We start from the raw sequence: 26001 nt of genomic DNA, 5'->3' as shown, positions 1-26001 counted from the left end.
ACTTAATAAGATTTAACACTTATTTCAACTGTATATTGACGAAACTCCTAAAATACAAGTGCTGCAAATACAATGAAAAATAACATTACACATTTGAAATGTGCTGTAAGTCTCATAGTATGCTGTTTTGATAATATGGTTCATACACTCTCAATTAAAACAAGATTGCCAGGGCATATGTACTTTGGTGATCCTGCTCTCTTAAGAGCAGACATCTTGGTCAAGCCCAGCCCTTAGTTAATGCTCTACTAGATGGAAGAACAACTAAAGAGAACTCAGGAACAAAAAGCATTTGGAAGACACTAATGGTTTGGTTTTACTACCTTTTCTTAACACTTGTCTCATTATAGAGAAAGAAAGAGAGAAAGAGAGAAAGAGAGAAAGAGAGAAAGAAAGAAAGAAAGAAAGAAAGAAAGAAAGAAAGAAAGAAAGAAAGAAAGAAAGAAAGAAAGAAAGAAAGAAAGAAAGAAAGAAAGAAGGAAGGAGGGAGGGAAAGGAGAGGAGAGGAGAGGAGAGGAGAGGAGAGGAGAGGAGAGGAGAGGAGAGGAGAGGAGAGGAGAGGAGAGGAGAGGAGAGGAGAGGAGAGGAGAGGAGAGGAGAGGAGAGGAGAGGAAAGGAAAGGAAAGGAAAGGAAAGGAAAGGAAAGGAAAGGAAAGGAAAGGAAAGGAAAGGAAAGGAAAGGAAAGGAAAGGAAAGGAAAGGAAAGGGAGAAAGAAGGAAGGAAGGAAGGAAGGAAGGAAGGAAGGAAGGAAGGAAGGAAGGAAGGAAGGAAGGAAGGAAGGAAGGAAGGAAGGAAGGAAGGAAGACTGGCCAACTGTAACAGGAGTCTCACTCCTATTAGAAATAGCCTCAAAAGTAAATCCCCCAAGAAGACAAAATGCAGCTTGTATCTGTAACACTAAGTTATTTATGCTTAAAGATATCTTCAAATATACTAACTGATTCACTTAATGTTAAATAGGAGTTACACACTCAATGCAATTATTCAATATCTATTGGGGTTTTCCATTGGCCCCAATAATTAAGCTAAGAATTCAAAGGTAAAGTGAGAATCTAACTGGGAGGAAAGAACAGGTTGTCAAGAAGAGAAGTGCCCAGAAAATGCCTTTTCCCCATGAACTGCTTGTACACTAGCAGTTTCTAAACAGATTTTGAGTGTTGACTTAAACTCGCATGGTGTTTGGAGCTTCTGTTTAACTGCAGCAGCACTAGCCTCTCCGTGCCACACAGAGAAGTGAACATCTGCTAAATTTTATCAAAGTTCAACAAACAACTACTTATGTCATCCACGAAGGTCAACATTTTCCATATTAAAAAGAGAAAAATTAAAAAAAAAAACTGACAAGGCAAGCTGAACACTCCCCTATAAAGCAAGAGGTCCCGCGGTACAGCAAGCTGAGCTTCTACCTGTGGCACCAGCATCCCACACTGGCACCAGTGCATGTCCTGGCTACTCCACTTCCGACCCAGTTCCCTGCTTACGGCCTGGGAAAGCAGAGGATGGCCCAAAGCCCCAGGATGTGTCTGGCTTTTGGTTCAGATTGCCAGGTCCTGCATTGTGGCCACTTAGGAGTGAACCATCAGATGCAAGACCTCTGTCTCTGCCTCTCCTTCTCTCTACAACTCTTCCTTTCAACAAACAGTAAACATTAAAAAGTCTAAAAAACAGAATAAAACACAACCAAGTGACTCCAGCATGGTGGTGAGTTTTGGTCCAGTTCACAAATGGCATCTCAAGAAAAAACTGCCCCTCTTCCTAGCCAGAGACCTCTTGGGAAGATGTGATACTTCAGAAAGACCTCTGTTCATGCTGGATTCAGAAATGAAATTCATCTGCTGTGAAATAAATCACCAAGGAAGGAATTTCCAGACACATTTGTTCCCTAGTGTGGCCTCTGCGCAACCCTTCTCTGTAGACAAGTTGAAATACTGTAGTGCCCCCCAAATAAAAGGCACAATGACAGTTTTTGTGGGTAATGAACTCTTGTTCCAGTAATAAATCAACACCACTATGAATTCCTTTGCCTAGAAAGTACGTGTGTATCTTTATGATGAACTGGAGTACAGCAGCATCCTCAAAGCGTGCAGCTATCAGGGACTGTAGCTGAAGTTAATGGCACTATAAACACCATGTCTTCTAATATAACCATCTTTCGGGATATGTGTCTATCAAGCTATCACACATCAACTCAATATCGAAAATCTATTTAATCATCAATCAATTTGCTCACTAACCTCATCTGTATCCATGCCCTTTGTCTTTCTGTCTTTAAAAAAATAATAATAATCCAATCTTCTTCCATCTATCTAAGGTTAACACTTCCACAAATGCCTTTCATTCCATCAAGGATTTTTTCTTGCCTATTAAACCTATTTTTAGTCTATACTCCTGCATGTATCCCATCTCTGCTCCATATCACCAATGTTATCTCTTCAACACTGTTGTCTTCAGCACACAAACTTGTCCTAATAGCACCCATACTTCAAGAACATTCTCTTGATCTCATACTACTATTTCTAGCACTCCATGTCCCTGCTCCCCTGCACAGGGACACCTGAAACAATGGCTTGTCGTTCCCGTTTACACTTTCTCGCAATCCAGTTTTCCCAAGGTTTCCTGCTAAATCAAGTCACCAATAATCTGCACATGCCAAATTCAATGGCCAATTCTCCACCCTCATCTCCAGTGGATGAGACCATATAATTTTTGTTTAAACAAAAGGATAAAAGTAATGATCATGTGCCCAGTTCCAAGTTGGTTTTTCCCTGTTTACCACTGAAAATTCTGGCAGGCAATGGGAAAGATCCATGGGTTAAGAATGCTAAAGGTTAAATGGATGCAGCTTGCCAGCGCCTTGATTCCCCACCGACACTGTCAGCGTGAAAGCGAATGCAGTGTGTGAAGACGGGGAAAAATCGCTATGCCAGAAGGACAAGCAGATGTGGGTGCATGACGTTTACAGCTTTTGATTAGGTACAAATCTGTTCATTACAATGTGAGACAAATCTTGTTACTCGGCAGTGACCAACTCCTATGTTCCAGGACTGTGTTACTGGGCTTCCTCACTGTCTCTGAAAGCAGGCCTAGTTGACTTATCGCATCATTCTCCTTGAGGCATCTTAAAACAAATTCTAATAAATCTCAACAGAAGAATTCTAAAGCAAAACCGAATTCAAAGTAACTAACAGAGTTTCATAATGTGCAGGATCATACAATGTCATCATGAAGATATCACTCCAACTTTCTTCATTCTAACATGTGTTTGATTAACTCTGAATAAAACATTTCAAACAAATTAGGTTTGAGATAGATAGAAAATATAATGGCAAAAAAAAAAAAAAACACTATTGGTATCTCAGACAGGAGTCTCCATTTTGCTTCTGCCCTATCAGCTCTTTGTGAGCAAACTGTTTGACCTCTCCAAGCTCACCATGTACAAACCTGGGGAGAGGTCAGCTGGCTGCAACAACATTTAGGATGATAATACATGTTATTACGCAATCCATTGCAGTTGATTTAACATGAGTTCTTGGCCAAATCACATCTCTTTAAATACAAAAGTTTTGATTTTATTAAACTGATCATCTGAGGACTTCTACAACTCCACATATAAGAAGCCATGTAAACAAGCATTTTATTTTTTTAACATGATGTGCAGTCAAGGCAACAATCAGAAATATGAGGTGAGTACCACCTAGTTTAGTGTCCTACCAAGTAGTCCATGCCCTGGAATTTACACTGACCTTGAGTACCTTGTTCGCTCAAGAGGTACCTCATTAACATCTGCTGAACAAAAAAATCAACGAACTAACAAAAGGAATGACTGCGTCATTAACACTTGTGAGCAGGAATTCTAAACAGCTGGAGGAAGTGATTCTTCAAAAACATAATCAATGCAGAAACTGGTTCTTGGTGCAGTGATTAGTATGCCTGTATTACGTATTGGAGTATCTGCAGTGGAGTCTTGACACTATTCCCAATCCCGGTTTCCTACTGTTGCATGCCCTGAGAAGTTGGAAGTGACGACCTTGGTACTTGGGTCCGTGCCATGCCATAGGAGAGCAAGGTTGAATTTCTGGCACCCATCTTCAGCCTGGACCAGCCCTGGCTGTTACAGGAAAACAGTAGCAGGAAGATTGCCTCACCCCCTCTCCTCCTCCATCCCTCTTTCTAACCCTCAAATAATTTTTATGTTTTTATTTATATAAAATAAGTAGATTTTGCATATTCCACAATACAGATTTAGAAGCACGGAGCTATTTCCTTCACTCTGCCCCCTTGTCCCTTCCAATTTTTCCCAAACTTTTACAACAGTATATTTCCTTTCACTTCATAACCACAAGCTTGACACTTCAACAGATAAGGCTATCATGACATAGCATAGAGGAAAAAGAAAAATTAAGGTGGAAATCCTAGCATATACATACAGGCTAAAAACAGCAGTGAAAGTTAAGCTCATTTACAGAGAATACTTTCTTTTATATTACTTGTCATAGATCAGAGAAAAATACGATACATGTCTCCCTGGGGACTGGCTTCTTTCACTAAGCATTCTGTTGCCAACTGTACACAATGAGCTGCAAAAAAACAAGATTTCATTCATCTTTGTGGCTGAATAGTATTCCACAGTATATTCATGCCATACTTTCTGTATACAGCTATGAGGTGATGGGAATTTGGTGAATGGAATCCGAGCCGATTCCATACTGTACCTACTGTAAATTGCCCTGCTATGTTCATAGGGCTACAGATAATTCTCATACTTTCATTTCACTTCATTTTAATAAATTCCCAGGAGTGGGATGGCTGGCTGGGTCATACAGCAGATCGATTTTTAAATAGCTAAAGATTTTCCATACTGCCCTCCATAAATGGTTCACTAGCTTCTATTTCCCCACATTTGTACCGGTATCAAATAATTAAAGAAAACATTAAAGAAGGCATGGTCCTGTCTAGGAATCCTAGTCTGCCCCTCACAAACACACTCTTGGTCTGCATGTACAAGAGCACATCAGGCTGAGCTAAGGACAACCAGTGCTCCCTCCATCCTCCTCCAGGCCAAATGCATAGCAGAGGCTCTTCCAACTACAGTTAATCTAGTAATGTGGAGGCAGATCTAAAATCACACATTTCTATGATACAGTAAATAATCTTATTCTAATCCTATTTAGTGTTATCAAATACCATTATCCATATCGATGAGGGTAGCAGTTTAGATTATAGAAAGTTACAGATTTTAAAGACAAGTTTATTAAATTAACAAGTAGATGCAATCCATAAAATAACAAATACTAGTAGTTTTTCATTTGAATAATTTAAGAGAAAAATAACTGCCAGTATTTGGTAGGCCATTGGAGTTAGTTACCTTTAATTATCATTCTCTTTATAACAATTTATCTCTTACCTTTAAAAATAAGGCTTATTATAATTTCATTTCATTTTACAGATGAGGCAATAAGGGTCAAAGGAGTTACAGAACCTGCTTCCAAACCTTATGTCCTTTTATCTAAATTGTTTCATAGGGCATCTCTCAGAGCTAAGGCATGACACCAGAGCAGGGCAAAAGCACAGACACTCCGAGGAGTGGCAGGTGTGCATTCAATCACACTGCTTATCAGCCAGATAAATTCTTTCACTGCCAAGCAGAACCTCACCCAACCCAACCTACAGGATTTCAGTAAGACTGGAGCAAACCATTCTGAAAAGTAAAGACCACTGTATTAAGAACCTGTAAGGAAAACAATTCTGATGACTATGAGTTCGAAATTTCAGTTAAGCCATTCCCCTTGAAATTTTACTAAAAATACTGGTCTACAAGTCATTTTCCCTGGCATTTCAGCAGCGCATATACTAAAAAGTCATTTTTTCCAAATAATGCAAAAGATAAGTTTTATCTATTCATAAATTTGTGATGATCTATAAATATTGGGAAGATAATTTCATCATGAAACTTATTTTAAAATAAACGTATCCCAGCATTACAGTAATAGTAATATTTATTTAACAGAATTTTTCCTTTTTAATACCTATATGCAAATATAACAAATTTATCAACATGAACTTCTTATCCAAATATATACTCAAATAAAGCCAAATCTTACTTAGCTGAAAATGGCCCATGACTAATAGACTTAATGTAGTAGAAAATAGCCTAAAATAGGCATTTTTTTAACTTCTCAGCAATCTGTATAATTATTTACCTTGATGACAAGACTGTAATTCAGATACACTGGAATAATTCAGTCTACTCTGAATTCTACATAGTCATCCTTCTTGAGCCAAAGGCAAAATTCAGAAAAGATACTCATGAAGTGATAGGAAGAAGCCACTTGCACTGCCAACCAAACAGGCCAGAAGACCAATGGGACTAGATGTCCTAACCAGATGGCCCTCACCATCCCATTCAAGGACTTGCGCAGGAAGTTTCTGTCTGTTGCAACTGCAGAAAGATCAGAAATAGAGACAGCAGTGCCAGTGCTAGAATAAATGCTACTTCTCCACAAAGTCAATAAAAAATAACAAGGAAAAATGGTCAAAATCAAACTTCTTTCAGAAGTCAGAAAATTAGCCAAAAGCTGGCTTAACATCATGGGGCATTTACTCAAAAGAAGCATGCTGAATCTCAGTAAGAGGGATAATCTGTATGGTGTTTGAATTTGCATTGCTTCTAACCCCTCTGCAGCTACAGGAGCCCTAGAAGTCAAAACTTCCACAATCGTGGGGAAGGGAGAATCAAGAACACATTTAAACAAAGAATCATTAGCCAGAGTGAAGCATAGAGGGCATATTCCAGGAAACGGGAGATGACAGACCAATGGCAGAGGAGCACCAGGAGACTGACAGGCATGAGGAAGCAGCAGAGTGGTATTGCAGTGACCAGATATCACAGCAGCTGGCAGCAAGTGGCAATCCAAACTCAACATGCAAACAGGCAGGGGCTCAGGAGCTGAACCCAAGCAAAGAACTGCCTGTCCTGCTGATTTGTTTGATCCAACCAGGAACAGAGACAGAGCAACAGACCCCAAGAGGCAGTGCAGGAACAAGGTTGGATTTCTCAACCCAGACCCCAAAAGTTCCACACCGGGCACCATTTTGTGCAGTGAGGCAAAGACTGGGACTGGAAGGACAACAGCAAGTTGTGTTTGCGCTAAGCCAAGAGTGAACTCATTTCCAGCTCAGTGCATCGCACTGCTCCAAAAGGGAAAATAGTACCAACATGGCATCCTACAGATTCCACCCAAAATAGGTCCAGGTAAACCCAGTGGAGGGAGTGGCACAAGTGACTACAAACAAACAACTGGGTACCAAATGCAATAAGTAAAACTGAACTGTAGACCTGTGGGTGACAGCATAGAAACCTGCCCTAAGGAGAGGACTCTGCCAACCAGATGTACAAAGATAAATAGCAAAGAAAAGACAGAGGCACAATGAATATTACTGAGGATTCCCCCACAAAGGAGCCTTTGTCAAACTCAGAGTTAATATAAGAATAAATTGAGGAAAGGAGGAATTAAGAACTTTAAAAACGTGTTATAAAGCTTCTAATCAGCAACAAGAAGCACATTCAAAAAGTTAAGGGATATGTCATACAGGGAACAAACACTGAAACAAAAGCAGAATTATTAGAAATTAAGGACATAATGGAGTAATTAAAAATTCAACGGAAAAAATCAACAAGAGAAAGAATGAGGCAGAAGAAAAAATCATGGAATTGGTGCCACAATGGTGAGACAATCAAAAAGCTGGAAATGGATCTGACTCATGCCAAAAAAAAGCATTCAAGAATTAAGAGACACTATTAAAAGTTATGGGAGTCCCAGAAAGTGTAGAAACAGAAGCTAAGTTTAAAGATGTATTCAATGATTCATAAGCCAAAACTTCCCTAATCTGGAGAAAGAATTGGGAAACAGGATACAGGAGGGGCACAAAACTCCCAAAAGAGTTGACAAAAAGCGATCCTTAACACAACACATGATAATCAAGCTCTCTTCAAATGAACACAAGGAAAAGATACTTAAATGTACACATGAAAAAAAAAATCAACTGACACATACAGAGAGCAATGACAATCAGACTCACAGGAAGCCTCTCACAGGAAACGTTTCAGGCCAGAAGAGAATGGAGCAACATATTCGAGATTCTAAAAGCAAAAAATAGTTGGCCCAGAGCCTTTGGAATTGTATCATAAAACAATTTTAAAAATTAAAAAAAAAAAGACTTAAACTACTAAACTTAACTAAGTAATACAACTTAAATATCCTGGTATCTCTTAAATAATTTTAATTATTAGTCTGAAAAAAATCATTACAAAAGCAAAATATCCATGACAAATAGTTTCACTTGTAAATTCCACATATCATTTGAGGAAGAAATAAAATCCTTTCTACAGAAATTCTTCCAAAAGACTGAAAAGGAAAATATATGCTCTAATTCTGTGACCCAAATAGTACTTCATAGCTAAAACAAAGACAGTATATAGAAAATAACCCTAACTGCAGAACACGACCCTGCAAACATAATCGTGAGGAACAGTCGGCATTCAGGAGTCATTAGACAGGGATGCGCTGCATGATGTCAGCAAACGTTTTTCTCTAGTTCCACCAAGGCACCCCATCAAAGCCCTCAAAGGTCTTTTCTCAGGACTGCCCTCTACAGAACATCACAAATGGGCTCTGGCGGCTTCTCCACGGCAGCAGCAATTCTGTGACCCACGACAAGCTATTTTAAATACGTTCATAAGCATTCACATGGGAATTTCTAACTGGAACAGAATTAAAAAAACAAAACTTGAAGAGCTGGCTCTCTGGTGGCAACAACAAATCTCATTTCACTTTCTGCATGCAGGTTTGTCACATACAATTCCAAGCCCATGACGGGGAGTTAATGTAACATTGCACACAGGCTGTGGCAACATGTTACACACACTGGCAGTGAGACTGCCAAGATCAATTCCTTCCTGGAAAATGCCCTTCATGAGCAGTAGCGGATCCCAGCTGACCATCTGCAGGCCTGCCGCAGTCAGCTTTTTAGGTTCTAACCGCATCCTCCCCCTAGGAGGAGCCTAGGCACTCTCCAGGAGCATCTCCGAGCTACACACAACAATTTTGGTTTATTTTTCTGATAGAGTTCATAGCTTATGCAAAAAGAAAAAAAAATAGCTTCTTTGGTTTTTCTGCTGGCATTAGGAAGCAGAATGTGAGAATAAGAGCCAGCAGCTATTGCAGCCATCTGGTCAACTGGGAGGAGCGTCTGCCTGGGAAAAGAACTGATTTTTAAGAGGTGGCGCCCGAGTAAGGCGAGTAAGGCGAGCGAGGAATCAAGAACTGTGTGGCTTTATCTGCACTCTTGTATGAAGCTTTTACTAGATTAAGTGTGAATGTTTCAGAAATGTGACTTTCCTACACTCACTAAAATTAACTGGAAAGCCTGCCCCCTTTATAGTCAAACATGACTCGACCCTCTGTGGGAAGGTAACTGGACACAAGCGTGGTTTAATCCCCGTCCATACAATGGTCCTTCAAGGTGCTAGTGCTGGAGAGGGAGTCTTGGCGACAGTCCCTGATACAAGGGGTGCTGGCGGCTACCACAACTGAACGCTTCCAGGGCTCGAGAACTGCAGAACAAAGGGCAGAGTAGAGCAGCAGCGAGAAACACAACTGTCAAGAGGTTCAAACCCCTGCCCCCAAGCTGAACAGCCTCCCAGCCGCCCTTCCTGAACCAAAGACTGACACTTAGAAGCTCAGCTAGATGCAAAATGCCAGAGATAAACTAACAATCTAGTATAAGAACCACTCTTCCTGCAACTCAACCTCATCACTCCTGTCCCTATTGAATCTTGTTATGGGGTGCAGCCAGTGACAGCCAGCACCCATTGACAGTGGGCAAATGAAATCTGGCTGTGTTCTCTATCCTCTGTCCTGAAGGTGGGTCCTAACAGCAATGGAATTATAGTTCCATCCTCAACCATTTCCTCCACGTCCTAATTTAGCCAGGATATTGGAAGTCCAATTAGTCTAGGTGTTTTTAGCTACAAACCCAGTTCCTGTTCCTGCCCATCCGAACAAGCACTAGTCAACTCCTTAGCTCACAACACTTAGGTATTTGCTCCTGCCCACCTGTGACTCACCTATCAACTGAGAGGGGACCTTATTGCATTGTTGTGTAACCACTCCCCTCACAAGCCCCTTTAAAAGGCCCGTGAAGCCAGGGCTCACTCTCTTTCTGGCCAGGTGCTTCCGTTGCTCTGGCACCTCGACTCTTGGCTGACCAAGGACAGGTGATCCCCAGAGCATGGTCCCTGTGTCCTGCTTAGATGGGACAATGGATATAATACTGTTGTTTCTGGTTTGTGTGCTGTCAGGAGTTCCAGGAGAGGTGAGGCCTAGCAGTGATGGAATGTGGGCAGAGAAGCCAGGGAAAGGTGAATGCCTGCAGCTTTGTGAGTGTGTCCAGGTTATTCATTGCATGTGTCTTAGGATAACTTATATTGTTGGGGAAGCTGGGACATAGGCCTTTAGCTTAATGGATGGACTTCAGGGTAATGACCATTTGTTCCTTTTGGGATTATGACTGGTTTGATTATGATTGGTTGGATTGCCATATGGACTTGTGATTTTCTATTGTGCTCTATTATCACCAAGCTTGGCTAATAAAGACTCCTTAATAAACCTTAGACATGTCTGGTGTGATCTCGCTCGCACCTGCAACAATCTATTCATCCTCTTGGCTCCAATAAGACAAGACATAAGGTTTACCTTAGACCAGCTCAAGGACAAGAGGCCACAAGGAATCTAATCACAGAGGATGTCACCTAGCCAGATGGTCAGGCCTCATCTTAATGACCCAGGCTGGTGTCCCACTCTTACGTAAGGAGCAAGCACTAAGCAAACATTTTTTAAAAATCTCTAACTTCAAACACTAAGACCAAAACAAGCAGCCAGGAATATATGGGTGCAGACAAGGCACATTACAAAAACAGAATCTCAAAGGCTCTCACTAAAATCCTTGCAGAAGATACTTTACTTGAGTCACCAAATTAGGATACTGTTTTTAAAAGTAAGAATTACATTCAGAAAATAAGGAAATGCCATTGGAACTTCAAAAATATATTAAAAGCGGGGCCCAACATGGTAGCCTAGTGGTTAAAGTCCTTGCCTTGAACATGCAGGGATCCCTGATGCTAATTCATACCCTGGCTACTCCATCTACCTTCCACAGCTCCCTGGCTGTGGCCTGGGAAAGCAGTCGAGGACAGCCCAAAGCCTTGGGATTCTGTACCCCCATGGGAGATATGGAGGAAGTTCCTGGCTCCTGACTTCCGATCAGCTCAGCGCTGGCCATTGTGGTCACTTGAGGAGTGAACCATCAAAGGGAAGATCTTTCTCTCTGCCTCTCCTTCTTTTTGCAAGGCTGATTTTCTAATAGCAATGAATAAATCTTTAAATATCTATATTAAAAATGAAAAATCAATCAGAAGAGACAAAGACAACAGTGAGTATAGCTTGTAAAAGAAATAAAAACAATGAAAATGAATAAGAGAATATAAAGATTAAAATAAAAAATTATTAACCCAATGGTTCTAACATGATTACAACAATTACAGATTAAAAAATAGAGGCAAGTGATTATTAAGAGAGGCAATATTCCTATAATTGAAGAACAGTTATTTCCATACTGAAAGTGCCTTTCCACTGTTACTTCAGACACACATGTGCTAAGCCACTGACATCCCTGAAAACAAATCAACATTTGGCGGAAAGACGCAAAGTTTAAAAAATCAGCTTAAGGAAGGGACTTCTCTGGATTCTGAAATGCAAACAAAAGATAAATCTGTTTTTATGATAGAACAAATCCTTAAAAAGGTCACAGAAAGTGCATACTATAAAAAATTATGCCTGGATCTCAGTGTTCGCATCAACTCAACTTTTAATTCCATATTCCAGAAATTTTTTGAGGTACCCTCACATGTATTTATCCCAAATAACTTTAAACTAGGTATTTTATTAATAAATATTAAAAGACTCTCCTATCGTAAAGAAACAAATGAAAAGCTCAGAGGCAGATGTTCCATCAGCGCTGTATTCTGACAGCTCGGACAGTAACGAATAGGCTACCCTAGGCTGTAGCAGAATCGATGGGATTTTTAAGATACACACCATAGAAATACCCATTTTCTCATATAGGTTTTGAGTATATTCCCTAGCAACTTTTTCAACATCTTAAACACAAAAAAATTAACAACTCTAATAACGGCTGATTTTATTCATAATGAAATTAAGACGTGAGTATGTATGCCCACTTTAAATAATCAGACACTCTCCTCATCAGGTCCGCGTCCCACACTCACCTTGAGGATCAACTTCTTTGGCCAGCTTCAGGGCGTCTGAGTTTGCCAGGTCAGTGTTGGCTGGCGTCACAGCCAGAACCAGGCAGTTCTCCCTGGTGATGAACTGCATGATCATTTCTCTGATCTGGTACTCGATATCCGGTGGCTGATCTCCCACGGGCACTTTAGTTATTCCAGGTAGGTCGATGAGTGTTAGATTTAACACTGTAAGGAAAGAAGCAGGGTCTTACACACACCTTCAGTGCTGCCAGATATCGACAACACAGATTCGCCCAGGTTGACACGGGACTCCGGACTCCAACCCGCGTGCAGGACAGAGAGCACAGGATGAACACCGCTGTGCTGGATGATACCATGCTGTGCCAAGTGATCAATTTAACATACTTAAAAGGCACTTCCTGCGTGTAGAGTCGTTTTCGCAGAGTGCTGTCACCCCTGGAGGTCATTAACTAGAGGGTTACAATAAATGCCAACACCAAGTGTACATTCTGTCTGCCAGTCTGGTTTGCCACCTTCAAATGGCACAAATATTCTCAAAGTCATCATACATTATTTATAGGCTAACAGAGCCCGTCAGAAGGCTGGCAGACTCGCATGTTGCCCTGCGTCAAGTGTGAAGATGCAGAAACAGCCACAGTGTGCCTCCTGCCAACTCTGTACACAACAATGTGAGCACCAAGTCCACGTGGGAGATAATAACTGAGCTTATGTAATTCACACTCTGTTCTCAAAATAACAAAACTAGGGAAAAAATTGAAACAAAGAAATTGTCCCACTGGAGATTTAGTTAGAATAGAGGTTTTTCCCATCATAAAACTGGAACTGGTCATCTGATTTGTAAGTTTCCCCAGTGAGCCTGGGCAAAGAACAGAGGGCCAAATCACATTCATTCTTCGGGAAGAAAATCAGTAAAAATGTACAAGCCCTCCAGGAAATCAAACAAGGAACCATGTACAAGACAATAAAAATAGAAAATACACACCTCTTTCAAATTCTATCAATTTCTAACAAAAGTAATGGGAAGTTTTCAATGAATAACTGAAATCTGATTCTAAGCCATTTCCTGTACGTAGAGTCTAAATGCTCTGAGCATGCCACGTCTGGCATCATCCAAACATCACCCTGGACAGCACCATTGGTGTCTTCTACCCGAACAACATGTGTTACTTAATAGAGCAAACGCTTTACAGAAGACTTGGACTTACCATGTGGGGAGTACACTCGTAAGTTGATGGGTATGGGGGAGATGCCTTTATTCACCCCAGTCACTCGATCCGTTTCTGCCTCAATCTCATGGCGAACTTCATCAAAGTCTGTAAACTTTTTTCCTTTGCAATGCAGAAATTCAGCATATTCTAAAAAGCAAATTAATATGACTTAAATTTGTGCATTTGGAGCCATAATTATTAGAGAGCAGTATCTCCTTGTTCTCAGTGTGTTCACTGCCGTCCCCTTAGACACCAGAACAGAACACAGTGATTACTGGCACGCCGTCCTTCCTATCCAGCTCCTGCTTGTGGCCTGGGACAGCAGCGGAGCATGGCCCGTAATAGCCTTGGGACCCTGAAACCACCCAAAAGAAGCTCCTGGCTTCTGGCTTCAAATGAGCTAGCATTGTCATTTGAGGAGTGAACCAATAAATGGAAGATATTTCTCTTTGTCTCTCCTTCTCTCTATAAATCTGCCTTTCTGATGAAAATAAATACATCTTTTTAAAAAATACAGAAAATGTTTCTTTCTTCTGGTATGAAATCTTTCTTCTTGCCATTTTCTCAGTCTGGTTTTTGTCATCTGGAGCTCTTCAAACAACATTCTTTCATGCAAAAAGGCCATGGACAAAGAATAATGTCAGTGCCCAGACTCTGGACACCCAGCCCTCTCTCATTACGCTTCCTTGCTTAGCTGCCCACTGCTCAGGCCACACAGTCGTCAAGAGTTCCCTGAGTGACTCCAACTCTCCTAAGCCAGAGAGTTAGACTCCACGCGGGTCAAGGACACTGCTTTAATTTACCCAAGAACTGAAATCATCTAGTTTTTGATATGTCAAAGTGACGACTGGAGCAAAGTCTTGGGACCTGAATCCTGGCTTCAAATTGGCTCAGATCCAGCCATTGCAGCCATTTGGAAATCCTGGATGGAAGATCTCTCTCTCTCTCTCTCTCTCTCTGCAAATATGCCTTTCAAATGCAAAACAGTAAATAAAACCTTAACAAATATAAATAAAAGCTTAATTAAGAAAATAAAGATAATTCCACAAATAAAAATAAGGAAAAATCAATGCGTGAGAAATAATTCAATGTGCTCTGAGAAAATGGACAATGACGGCCTTGCAGTGATCACAATTATTTACTCCTGTCATCAAGCCAATCAACTTCTATATAAAGGGACTACATTTTCAATTATTAATCAGTTGGACCTAAAGGAACACAACGTAGACTTCTTTTGTAGCCACTAGAGGGCGATGACTTGCTTTCTCTGTTAAAAAAAAAAACCACTCTTCCAGAAGGCTGGAATGCCAATTTTCAAATTAAACTTAAATTAGACCCTAGACTCCTCAAAATGGATTTATGTAGAGAGATTACAATTTTGTAAAACTATCTTAAATATTTGTGTCATTTTAAGGATGGGAGCCCACAAAAATTCAGGGATACCTGTATTATTTACTCTATGATTTATCAAGCTTCTACCACCAATCAATCACTGTGTTACCAACTGGGATAAGAAAATGGGGAAATAGTACCTCTCTAGTCCCAAAATCTTAAAATTAATGAGATGAAATAGGAAACAATGTGTGTGCCAAATTATAAGAGATCTGGAGAAAATAAAATCGGAAGAGCTATCCAATGTTTTGGAGGGGGGAAGGAGAGTTTTGTTACATGATGTAGGTGAGAAAGGTTCTTCCACAAAGACTCAGGAAAAGGAAGCAGCAAGTGTGGAGAGCGGAGCCGTGCCTCAAAGATGGCACTTGTTGATCATTGCTTCATGGGTCAAAGGTGGTAAACAGGTTTTAGGAAGTTACTGAGGATTGGGCCGAGCACGCAGGGAAACTACGTGACCTAAGTCATGACTGGTGTGCTTACCACATGATGTGAGGAACTGTGTATGGATTGGTTTGTGTAATGTAAAAAGGTCTGGGTGAAAAATAGTTAAATGAGGAGATTCTCCCAGGCGCACCGCTAGAGCTAAGGCTATCACTTCAAGGCTATGTTGTAGCTGCTATCGCTAGCACTACGCTGTAGCTGCTTTCACTTTGCTGCAATAAGTCTTACAACTGTTGTAACTGCTTTTGCTATGCTACTACACTTGAAGTCTTAAGCAATAAGCTTTTCAAAAAGTCTTTACCGCATCGGGGTCTTACTCGCGGGACGAGGGACCCTGACAAACAAGCAAAGATGATGGAAGAACAGGCAGCCAAAGTGCCCAGAAGAACTGTCACTGGGCCTGCTGAGCCAGAGCCAGGTCAGGGAGAGAGGAGCACAGGGCAGGGCAAGCACAGGAGGACACAGGGGCAGGACCTGGATGGTGGCTGGTCTGTGGACCACTCAAGAATCTTGGTTTGTACTCTGAGATAGTAGACCATTGGAAAAGTTTAGGGCTAACGGAGAACTCGATGTGCTGGAAGCAAGTCAGAAGGCTTCAGTTGAAATAATCTGGGTGAGAGTTGATGAGGCAGACCAAGATGGCAACAAGAGCGTGGTAAGAACTGGTCAACTTCTAATACATTTCTTCTTTAGATTCATTTTATTTTTATTAGGCAGATTTACAGAGAGCAGGAGAGACAAAGAGAAAGATCTTCCATTTCTTGGTTCACTCTACAAACAGCCTCAACAGCCAGAGCTGAGCTGATAGGAGTCAGGAGCTTCTTCTGGGTCTCTAATGTGGGTGCAGGGCCCCAAGGCTTTGAGCCATCCTCTACAGCTTTCCCACGCCACAAGCAGGGAGCTGGATGGGAAGTGGAGCAGCCATGACTCGAACCAGTACCCATATGGGATGCCGTGCTTACAGAAGGAAAATGAGCCCATTGAGTCATCAAGCCATGCACTGTAATATGTTTGAAAGACAAAAGCAAGCAAGCAAGGAAGGAAGGAAGGAAAAAGAAAGCAAGAAAAGAAAAGGAAACGAAAAGAAAAGAGAAGAGAACAGGATTTGCTGATGCAGTAAAACTGAAGCATGGGAAAAGAGCGGTGTCAAGGTAACTTCAAGGAGTGAAATAATGTGGGTGGCCAACTTCATGCAGAGGTTCATGTCCAAGACTGGCTGGTCTCACAGGTTTGCCTCTGGCAGGAGCAGAGTTCATGTGGAAGGTTTAGAGAGCCAGGACGCAGAGAGGGTGAGCCCAGTTTTTGCGTTGGCCTTTTAGATTCAACCCCAAGAGAGAATTACCTTCTCACTGTACAGCCCCAGTGACCTAAGGAGCTCCCTCCCGCCAGGCCCACTTGCTAGACATCATCATTGGATTAAGTTGCTACCGTCTTAATATCATTCACTAATGAATTTGAGCTTTAAACGACTGTATGAGTTCAGGAGACTAATCTATTTTCAAACCAGAAGAAGGAATTTGACCTCAACAACCAGAATTTTGAAATAGGAAAGACTGAAGGGCAGAGGATGAGCAGGAAGAGGTTAGGAAGGGAGAGGAGACGCTGAAGAGTTCTGCTGAGGATCTGTTACAGACACAGAGCTACAGCCAGCGGCTGAGGAAACACCCAGCAGTCATCACAGAGGTGTGTGTTTACTCTGAAAACTTTCCAGAAGATGGCAGTCAAGGGCTTGAGGAAAAGGACAGCTTTCCATTAACATGAATGTGCATGCACGCACACACACACTCCCCCCACACTCTCTCTCTCTCTCTCTCTCACACACACACACACACACACACGCCTTTAGGACTAGCTGCAATAGTCTTTCAGCCAGCAAGAAGTCTACAATTGTAATACGTATTTGGAATTCACTGAAGGCAGGCAAGCAGATGATCACAGCTGACAGGATTAGCGTCAGAGCACTGGGCCCCTGTGTTTTCCAATGCTTAGAGGCACAGGGACAAAGACCGAGGAAGAGAGGAACCAGAAGGAATACGTGAGTAAAACCAAGTCAGGGGAGGATGTCAGGAAGAAAGAGACCTTCCAGCCCATCAGATACCTGCCAACATGAGCACAGAATGAACTCCTTTCAGGGGTTGGCAAAAGCCACTGCAGTCGAGGGGGTTGTGTAAAAGCCTGAAAAGGATAGTTTTTAAGGGAAAACAAGAAAACAGAATGGGAATGATTACAGACATGTCTTTCAAAGCACAGAAGTGAGTTGGCAGCTGGAAAAGGATGTGAAGTCAAGTGAAAATTTGGGGGAAATAATGATACGTCCCTGGGCTGCTGGCAAGAGATCACGATGAAGAGAAAAGTGATGATTCAGAAGTGGGAAGGGACAGATGCGGAAGTAATGCCTTGGGAAGAGAGATTCATGGACCACGACGAAACATGTCACTGCTCCTCCACAAAGAGCAAGCAAGCACAGCATGAATGTGGATGAGTCAAACTGGTGCAACTGGGAGTGGTGGGGGTATGGAAACTCACTAGGTCAGAGTGGGAAAACGTCACATTTGTCTGAAATCATTTCAGGCCTTTAAAAATCTTGCTTGCCAGCATCCTCACTGATTAAATACTACAATTATAAATACCACTCTCTACCACACACACATGCCCAAATGCCAGTGTTAAGAAGAAGTATCGAGGATGTCAACTGATTTCAAACTATGTCCATCAGTGGGGTTCAGCCTTGCTCCACCTATCAGAAACTAATGGAAAGAAACTACAAAATTCTTTTTTATATAAATTTTGTAAAAAGCCTTCTGGAAAAGAATTCATCGTTTAGGCAAAACCAGTGAGCTCAGTTGTCAAAAAGAGGCTGCCTGTCGCAACCTTGTCTCTGAAACTAAAGGGATCATGTTCAGACCACACAGTGATCAAAACACAGAAGAGAATCATGGCTGCAGGGTGAGCTTGCCAATCTAGTGAGGAAGTCAGTCCTGTTCTGGAACGCCTGCCCCTTAGAAAGCAGAACACAGCAAGTACACATCAGAGGCAACATGGATGGTGGACAGACCCAACACCGTTGTTATCAAGTATCTACTAGCAAATACCACAACTACTAAACAAATCTTTACACACAACAAAGAGTTCACAGGAACACATCTTTACCTTCATGTTGTTGAGGAATACATATACAAATAAACATCTTGAAAAGACTATTGGAAAAGGAATGAGTCACTATACTTGCATCTGATAAACAGTGCTTGCATGAGTTTGGGAATGAGAGGAATCCCAGCCTCCAAGCCAGACCCCACTGAATAGAGCTGCTAATCGCTCATTACCCTGGTCTTTTGCAGTGCTGATAAATGTGGGTCTTCTAAAAATTCCACGACATGGTGAAAGAATAATTGTGAAGGTCTACGTGATTTCATCTTATAGTTCTGAGATTCATTCTTTCTCCTAAAATCATATACTTTTAAAAGGCAAAAGTTCTTACAACATGTTCTTAGTGTTGTTTTCATTCTAAATGGCAGTTTTTACATGAAATGCTTATTTTCTCAAATAACTGCAGCATCAGCCCAGGATCAGTATTTTCATACAACATATTCAATTTTTTAGCCAATAGATCCAACCTCTTACAGAGTTTGAAGACTATATGTGTATAAACTTTGAAATTCCAATAACACATCCAAAAACAGATTTTGTCACAGTATAATCTTTCTAATTAAGAATCATGGTGTTTTTCAGTATCACAAAATAAAAGTTCTAAAGTATTTTCTGTTTTCCCAATGTCAAAAACAGCCTACCTTTGAAGCAAAAGTTAAGAAGCATATGAAAGGATGATTACAGGGGGAAAAGAAAAGCACTAAAGATCGCAACTGCAGCTCTGTGTCATTTTTATTTCAGTACTGTCATTTCCACTTGTCATGAAAAACAAATTACGCCAGGTTAAACAACTGACAAATTGTTTGGGGGAAGGATGAGATAGAGGGCTTATGCCTGGGCACTGTTCCAGTCATCTGTGAAAAGCACAGCATGACAATCAGAATTTAAATATTTCCAATAAGCCCTTTCCGTTGGGAAAAACATGCATATGCTTTAATTCATCAAGGTTAAGTAGAAAATAATTATGGTGTGCTAGCATATACTGTCTCTCCAATCTTTATTCTAAGAACTGAGATCCTCAATATTTTAGCTGGAGTCTTAGTTCTGAAAGGTTTTTAATAGTGATGCTTTGTGAGCACAGAGCTTCCATGAAATAATGTACCAGAAAAGCAAGGAATGGTTTTCACTGTAATTTGCTGAAAATTGTGGCTACAAAAGCATCTAATGTCTGACTACATTGAAAAACGCATTTCCACAAAGGCAATGACTACATTTTACTCCGCACAGTTTTCAAATGGTTATCATATTTAAAGAATATCTGTAGATGTCTTCATTCTTTAAAAGGTCTGCTTTGCTTATGCCACGGAATAATGCTGTTTGCCACAGCAATGCCTAAGAGCTATTTCAAACTGAAAGCAAGATGTTAGAAATATGGTTTTGCTAGCTATGGATTCCACAGGACACAGATATGAAATAGATCGTATGTGTGTCTCTGAGAAACACAAAGGAAGTCTGGCAATCAAGAAAAGATGAGGAAATATAAAGAAGGAAGTCATTGCCCTCAGGGGGTGGTGGGTAAAAGGTAGAGTCTCAGTAGAAGCCTTAAGAAAAACAGGGTAAATGAGGAGTCAGGAAGGACAGCTTTATAGCAGACAAACGATGACACCAAGCCAGTGTCAGACTAGAGTGTGCAGTGGGCGTTCCTGCTGTCCAAGAGAGCAAATCAAAACAACTCCAAAGAGGAAGCAAAACAGGAAGACATGGAGTCAGGCATGGATGGTGGGTTGGGCATTTTTTTTTAATGCAACGCCAACTGTACATTACTCAAAATCATGAGAAGGATAAATACAAATATTGTCTTGATATTTGCCAGTCAATGCTGGCCTTTAGAATTCTCTTTCTCAGGGACTGGCTTTTCCTAACGCCTGAAGGATGCTAAGCCAACATGTGAAGCTAAGTGGCTCCAGACAGCTGGAGTGGCACTGGGCTAGCATCCTACAGAAATCTCCAGGAATGGAGGACTTGTGTAGAATATTCCACTGTTAAAAAAAAAAAAAGGCAGAATCAGTGGCTGGTAATATTTATATAGCTTGATTTAGCTCTGCACCTATTCCAAAGCTTGAAGAATATAACATGAACCAACTCTATTTCATAGTCAGTTTCCATGTAAAACACAATCAAGACATAAACTATATTCTAAATACTAAGACCAAATACAAAGTCCAGCAAGCACTGCAAAGCAGATGATGACTATAAGAACCACCTGTCCTCTTCCTTGAAATACTTTTCCACTGACTCCTATCATTCCAGCTTCCAGATGTTCCTCCTTCACTCAGCTTTCCTTTCCTATGTCCTTTTTAACTCTTCTCCTCTTCTATGTTTCTTGGTGTCACAGGGCCCTGACCTTCCAGATCCTCTCTAGTCCTGCCCACGCTGCTGACACCACTTCTACCACTATCTCCGCTCTGCTTTCTCCATACCTTCTTTCTGCTGCTCAAGTGTACACCAAGCCCATTACTACCTCTGGATATCTATACAAACCTCTACTCTTCTTAAATGCTCTTTCCCCAGACTTGCAACATTCTTCCCTCCTGTGATTTACTTTTCATCCAAAATACCACCTCCTTAGAGTCTTCCCTGACCAGGCAAAGGTCCCCAAGAATTGCAGCATTATCTGTCTTTATGCTGCTATACCTCCAGCACATCTATCAGACAGCCAATACATATTTGGTTCCTTGATGAATGCAATGAGCAAATGAATGCATCAACAAATAAACATTCAAGGGTTTTTCAAGGTGTGTAAGTGAGAAGAAAATAATTACCAAAAAACCCCAGCTTTCAGCACATTGAGTTTGAAACATCTTAGACACATCCGAGGAGACATTTTTTAATAATCAGAAAAATGCGTTTGCAGTTGAATCCGGGAGCAATATATGTGAGATTCAAAGTTGTATAGGTTGTAATACAAGCTATCAATATGGAAGAACTGCCTTAGAGAAAATATGAAGTAAAACCAGATAGAAATCATGCAAAACACAACTTAAAGGTGGGGTAAAGGATGTCATATTGAGAAAGGTGACTGAAGGAGTAGCCAGAGAGATAGGAAGGGTGCATGTGATGTCATGCAAGGCAAACGAAGAGCACATTTTAAGAAAATCATGTCAAAAACTGTGGAAAGGGCAAGATAAGTTCAACTTACTATTAGAATTGATAAAAAAAAAAATGCACTACTTAGTTTCCTGTATCCTTAAAGAACGTTCCATTTGAATTGAAATACCTCATCTCAATGATTTTTTGCTATGGAATTTTTTATTTAAAATTTTTATTTGCTTTTTATGTTTAATTTCTTGGGCCTCTTTCCTTGAATAAGGGCTACACCTATAATTTATTGCTATTATCAATGAATTTATTTTAAGCCATATTACCATTCTAACTTGTACTTTTATACTTTAAACCAAAAATTTTCAATAATCTAATTATGATTTCAATTGTAAAATACTACCTTTCCAAGGAAAGTAACCAAAATGACAATCAGCATCTTACTTTGTTTCTGCTTTCCCAAGACTCTCTCTGTCTTGAAAACCAACTTCTTTTGGCTCATCGAGAAACACATTCCATTTGTAAAATGAGAGGTTGTCACAAATAAAAGCTAATTAAGAACTTTAAAATAAATGTCATAATCTCATCTACTGACAGACAACACAGCAGCATATTTTTGCTTGATGAAACAATTGTTTATTTGTTCCAAGAAAAATGTAAAATAATATTCAAATTTAGTCTCATTTTTCCTCAGTGTAGCCCAGTCAACAATGTGGCCTAAGAATGGACTTCCTTCCGCTCCAAATATAATAATCCCTTGAAACCAACGCTTTTAGGAACTGAAAAAATAGAGGCAACCTCTGGCTGCGTCTGTGATCACAGACAGATCCATCAGATGCAAAGAAAAAACTCTGAACTAACTGCAGAGCTTTTCCTACTTGTGGAAAGCATAACATCCTTTGTCCTATCTCACTGGATCATGAAAACCATTTTACGGAAAATGATTATTACAGGAATTAAGTCACTTCCTTATAAAGTTGTACACCTGAAAGGTAGGAATAGCATGTCAGCCCTGATACAGAACGCATTTCACCACAGGAAGCTGCACTCCTCGGGCAGGGTGTCTCAATCACAACATAACCCTTTCTGTGAGAGTCTCGCACCGTGTACAGAATTGGAAATGTCTCAGGACCACTTCCGAGAGCAGACCAGAAAACCACCAGACAACGGAAGGCTGGTGACCCCATCCTCTGCCCACGGAGGGCCGGGATAGGGACCGTCCATGACTACAGCAGCAAAGAGAGGGAAGAACACCAAAGTGTGTCCTCTGGAACAAAAGAAACTGCCCAGGATAAGGGGCCATCTGGAGGGACAAGGGGACTACTACAGATAAGCTGTGTCTTTGTGGTGGACCATAGGGGTCTGGGTGGAAAAAAAGAGATACATAGATAATAGATAGACAGATAGATAAATACAGAGATAGAGATTTGGGGGCTGATATGATGGCTCAACAGGCTAATCCTCAACCTGCAGTGCCAGCATCCCATAAAGGTTCTGGTTTGTCCCCCAGGTGCTCCACTTCCCATCCAGCTCCCTGCTTATGGACTGAGAAAACAGTGGAGGACAGGCCAAAGCCTTGGGACCCTGCACCCACATGGGAGCTCCAGAAGAAGCTCCTGGCTCCTGGCTTCGGATCTGCTCAGCTCTGGCCATTGTAGCCACTTGAGGAATGAGTCAGCAGATGGAAGCTCTCTTCCTCTTTTTCATGTCTCGCTTCTCTGTCAAAACACCTTTTAAATAAAATGAATATTTAAAAATAAAAAAGGAGAATGTGCATTTGGTATCTCTCCATAGTTCTGACACCAAGTTTCTAAAACTGGGCATGTTCTGGGAGAGGGAGAGAAGGGGAGTCCCTGTTCTAATTTGTAACAAGCCCCTTTTCAAAGTACCTGAGTTTATGCTAATGAGGTGATCGTGCATGGGCCCTGAGACAGCTTTTGCACTCATCTGGAGAAGCACGACCAAGGGTGACCACTCTAATCATCATGCCCAGAAGGCCCCACCGAAGTATTCACAGGGCCTCTGGGTTGGTGAACTGCCATGTGAGAGCAGCAAGGGACCCTGGGCCTCAGCCTCTATTCACAGGGCCTCTGGGTTGGTGAACTGCCATGTGAGAGCAGCAAGGGACCCTGGGCCTCAGCCTCTAGCCCTGCCCATCTGGCTACTGACCCACTCCTGTATAATAAACCAGTATGGCTAACTGCTTCCCTCAGGTCTACAAACTCTTGTGCCCAACTGTTGGACCTGTGGAGAGGGTATGTGGAGTCCCAATCTGTAATCAAATCATACAGATGTTTTAAATACCTGGGGACCCACTACTTGAGATTGGCATCTCAATTGGGGGAGACTGTTTTGAGACTGAGCCTTCAATTTATGGGATCTGTGCTAATTCCAGGTATTCAACTGGATGCTAACACACCAAGGTGGTATCCGCTGGAGACACATTTGGTGCCAGAAGCAGTGAGAAAAGCAAGAAGAGCAAGAGGCATCTCCTAATAACAGTCATCTCAGCAGACGTTCCTAGGGAAGAGAAATCACTGTGGGGCCAGGCGAGACAAGTCTCCAGGGGCTTCTTCAATTTTATTCAATCTGCTGTTGCAATAATCCTGCTGGCCCAACTTGCCACTGTACTTAGAGTAAAACATCCTCTAGATGCAAAGCATAATTTTAAAGAACTGAGTATAACACCATGAATCGGCATACCCTTGATAGACAGCTTCAAAATTTTTTTTTCTTTCATACTTACTTTCTTTGGCTGCCACAGAACAGACAAAAGATGTTTAAAAAGATCACAAAAAATGTATATTATAACATAACTATGAATGGATTTCAAAAACATTGTTACATAAAAATGAGCTTATCTTCTCATCATAATTTCCATGAACTTTTTGAAGTATATATTGAAAATAAGTTACTTTACAATTTTTGATATACAAGTCAATTCTACACACATACTTGTAGATTTATTCTAGAACATTATACTCATTCTGAAATGATCAAATTTATCTGTTGTGCAAATAGATATTCATGGAACTTTCTAGTTCAGTTTAGCCAGTGTATTCTTATAGGCAAAATATTTATGACAAATTTTCTCTGGCTAAGAAATATTGTCTATCCAGCACCTCACCTTTTCATGAGAGCGTGAGAGCTAAGAGGTAGCCAGCTCCACCAGGAGCTGAGCGCTCTACCAGGCAGCACTTCCACCCATACGAGCAATTCCGAGTTGTATTCTAACATGCTGAGTCAGGTGTTTTTTTAAAAAGGAATATCAATTTAAGCTAGGCTAATACAACTTTTCTGCCTCCAAATTGTGGTGACAGCTTATTAATAAGTTAAATATCTCTAATTAAAATAGAACTGTCTAGCATCAAATTACTGTAATTCACTAATTCACTGCTGAGAACATATTTTTAGCTTTCTCAGGAAAAATTGCATAACAAAGCACTGCCCCAATTCCCTCAATTCTAGTTATCCTTCCCGAAATGTCAGAAAATGAAAAAAAAAGTCTGTCTTCTGCCTATGTTTTCCATTGTTGTGATTTAAAATTTTCTAGACTCTATACAAAAGTCAAATCTCTTGAAAATGCACACACTGCTTGGAGTGAAAAGTGATCCATCCCAGTTGTAGGCAACTGCCCAGGTCACCTTGTACCTAGACAAGTGCTGCACTTTCATAACAAAGGCAGCCAGCAGCCGGCAGGCACTCTGGGTCTGGTTAATGCTAGCACTGCTATGCGGGGAAGGTGGGACACACCACCCAGCCCCCAAGCAGGAAGGCTACAGGTTGCCTGGGAAAGGCGGTCTGAGGACACACGGAATGGGAGCAGCTTACAGCATGTTAGATGGTGAAGAAATGATTTCGGGGGTCTTCCTTGGACTGGGACTGTACTTCAGGTGGGTGAGGGAGCTGAGACATGATGATTTGCAGGAGGGAGACTGGAGAGGGTGCCTAGGTCAGGTCAGGGCACATGCCCACATGGGGGACCTGGGCTCGGCTAAATATCATCACCCACCACTTGCTGGCACATACAAAAGCTGGGACTTGGTGGCATGCCTGAGTGGGCTAGGCTGGAGTGCCACCTGCAACTTTGAAAAAGGGGATGAGTCATATCAGGATGGGCCACAGTACCAACCAGAATGCAAGAGAACCAGATCTGGGGGTAGATTCTATATGGGGCTTGTGGTAATGGGCTCAACCAGGCTGGATCAGGGAATTCAACTAACAGTCACAGGAGTTGGGGCTGGGAAGGGGCTGGGCTGAACCAGGCTATAGCACCCACTGGCACATGCAAAGGCCAGGACTGACGGTCATGCCAAGCAGGGCTGTAGCACCTGCTGGCACATGTGAGATCTGGAACTGGGAGTGGGCCTGATAGGGGAACTTGGAGAATTCTGCTGGGCTCCAACTTCTTGCTGGGGAGCACAATA

The 26001-nt window shown here is 41.4% G+C and overlaps 1 protein-coding gene across 6 annotated transcripts in view; it reads right to left on the bottom strand.

Moving 5' to 3' along the window:
• The window catches only part of DNM3 (dynamin 3), a 501537-nt gene that overhangs the window by 350389 nt on the left and 125147 nt on the right, over positions 1 to 26001 (bottom strand). For all 6 annotated transcript variants that reach the window (XM_040984259.1, XM_040984258.1, XM_040984260.1 and 3 more), the window contains exons 3-4: positions 13553 to 13702; positions 12348 to 12551 (exon numbers count right to left, since the gene is read on the bottom strand). In XM_040984259.1, coding sequence (XP_040840193.1) covers positions 12348 to 12551; positions 13553 to 13702 — 354 coding nt within the window. The remainder of the gene's footprint in view (positions 1 to 12347; positions 12552 to 13552; positions 13703 to 26001) is intronic.

Source organism: Ochotona curzoniae, unplaced genomic scaffold (genome assembly GCF_017591425.1).
Source record: "Ochotona curzoniae isolate NIBS_2020 unplaced genomic scaffold, NIBS_Ocur_1.0 contig_4105, whole genome shotgun sequence".
Taxonomy (NCBI): Eukaryota; Metazoa; Chordata; class Mammalia; order Lagomorpha; family Ochotonidae; genus Ochotona; species Ochotona curzoniae.
Note: the sequence above shows the minus strand (reverse complement) of the source record. Positions and strands in the feature narration are given on the sequence as shown.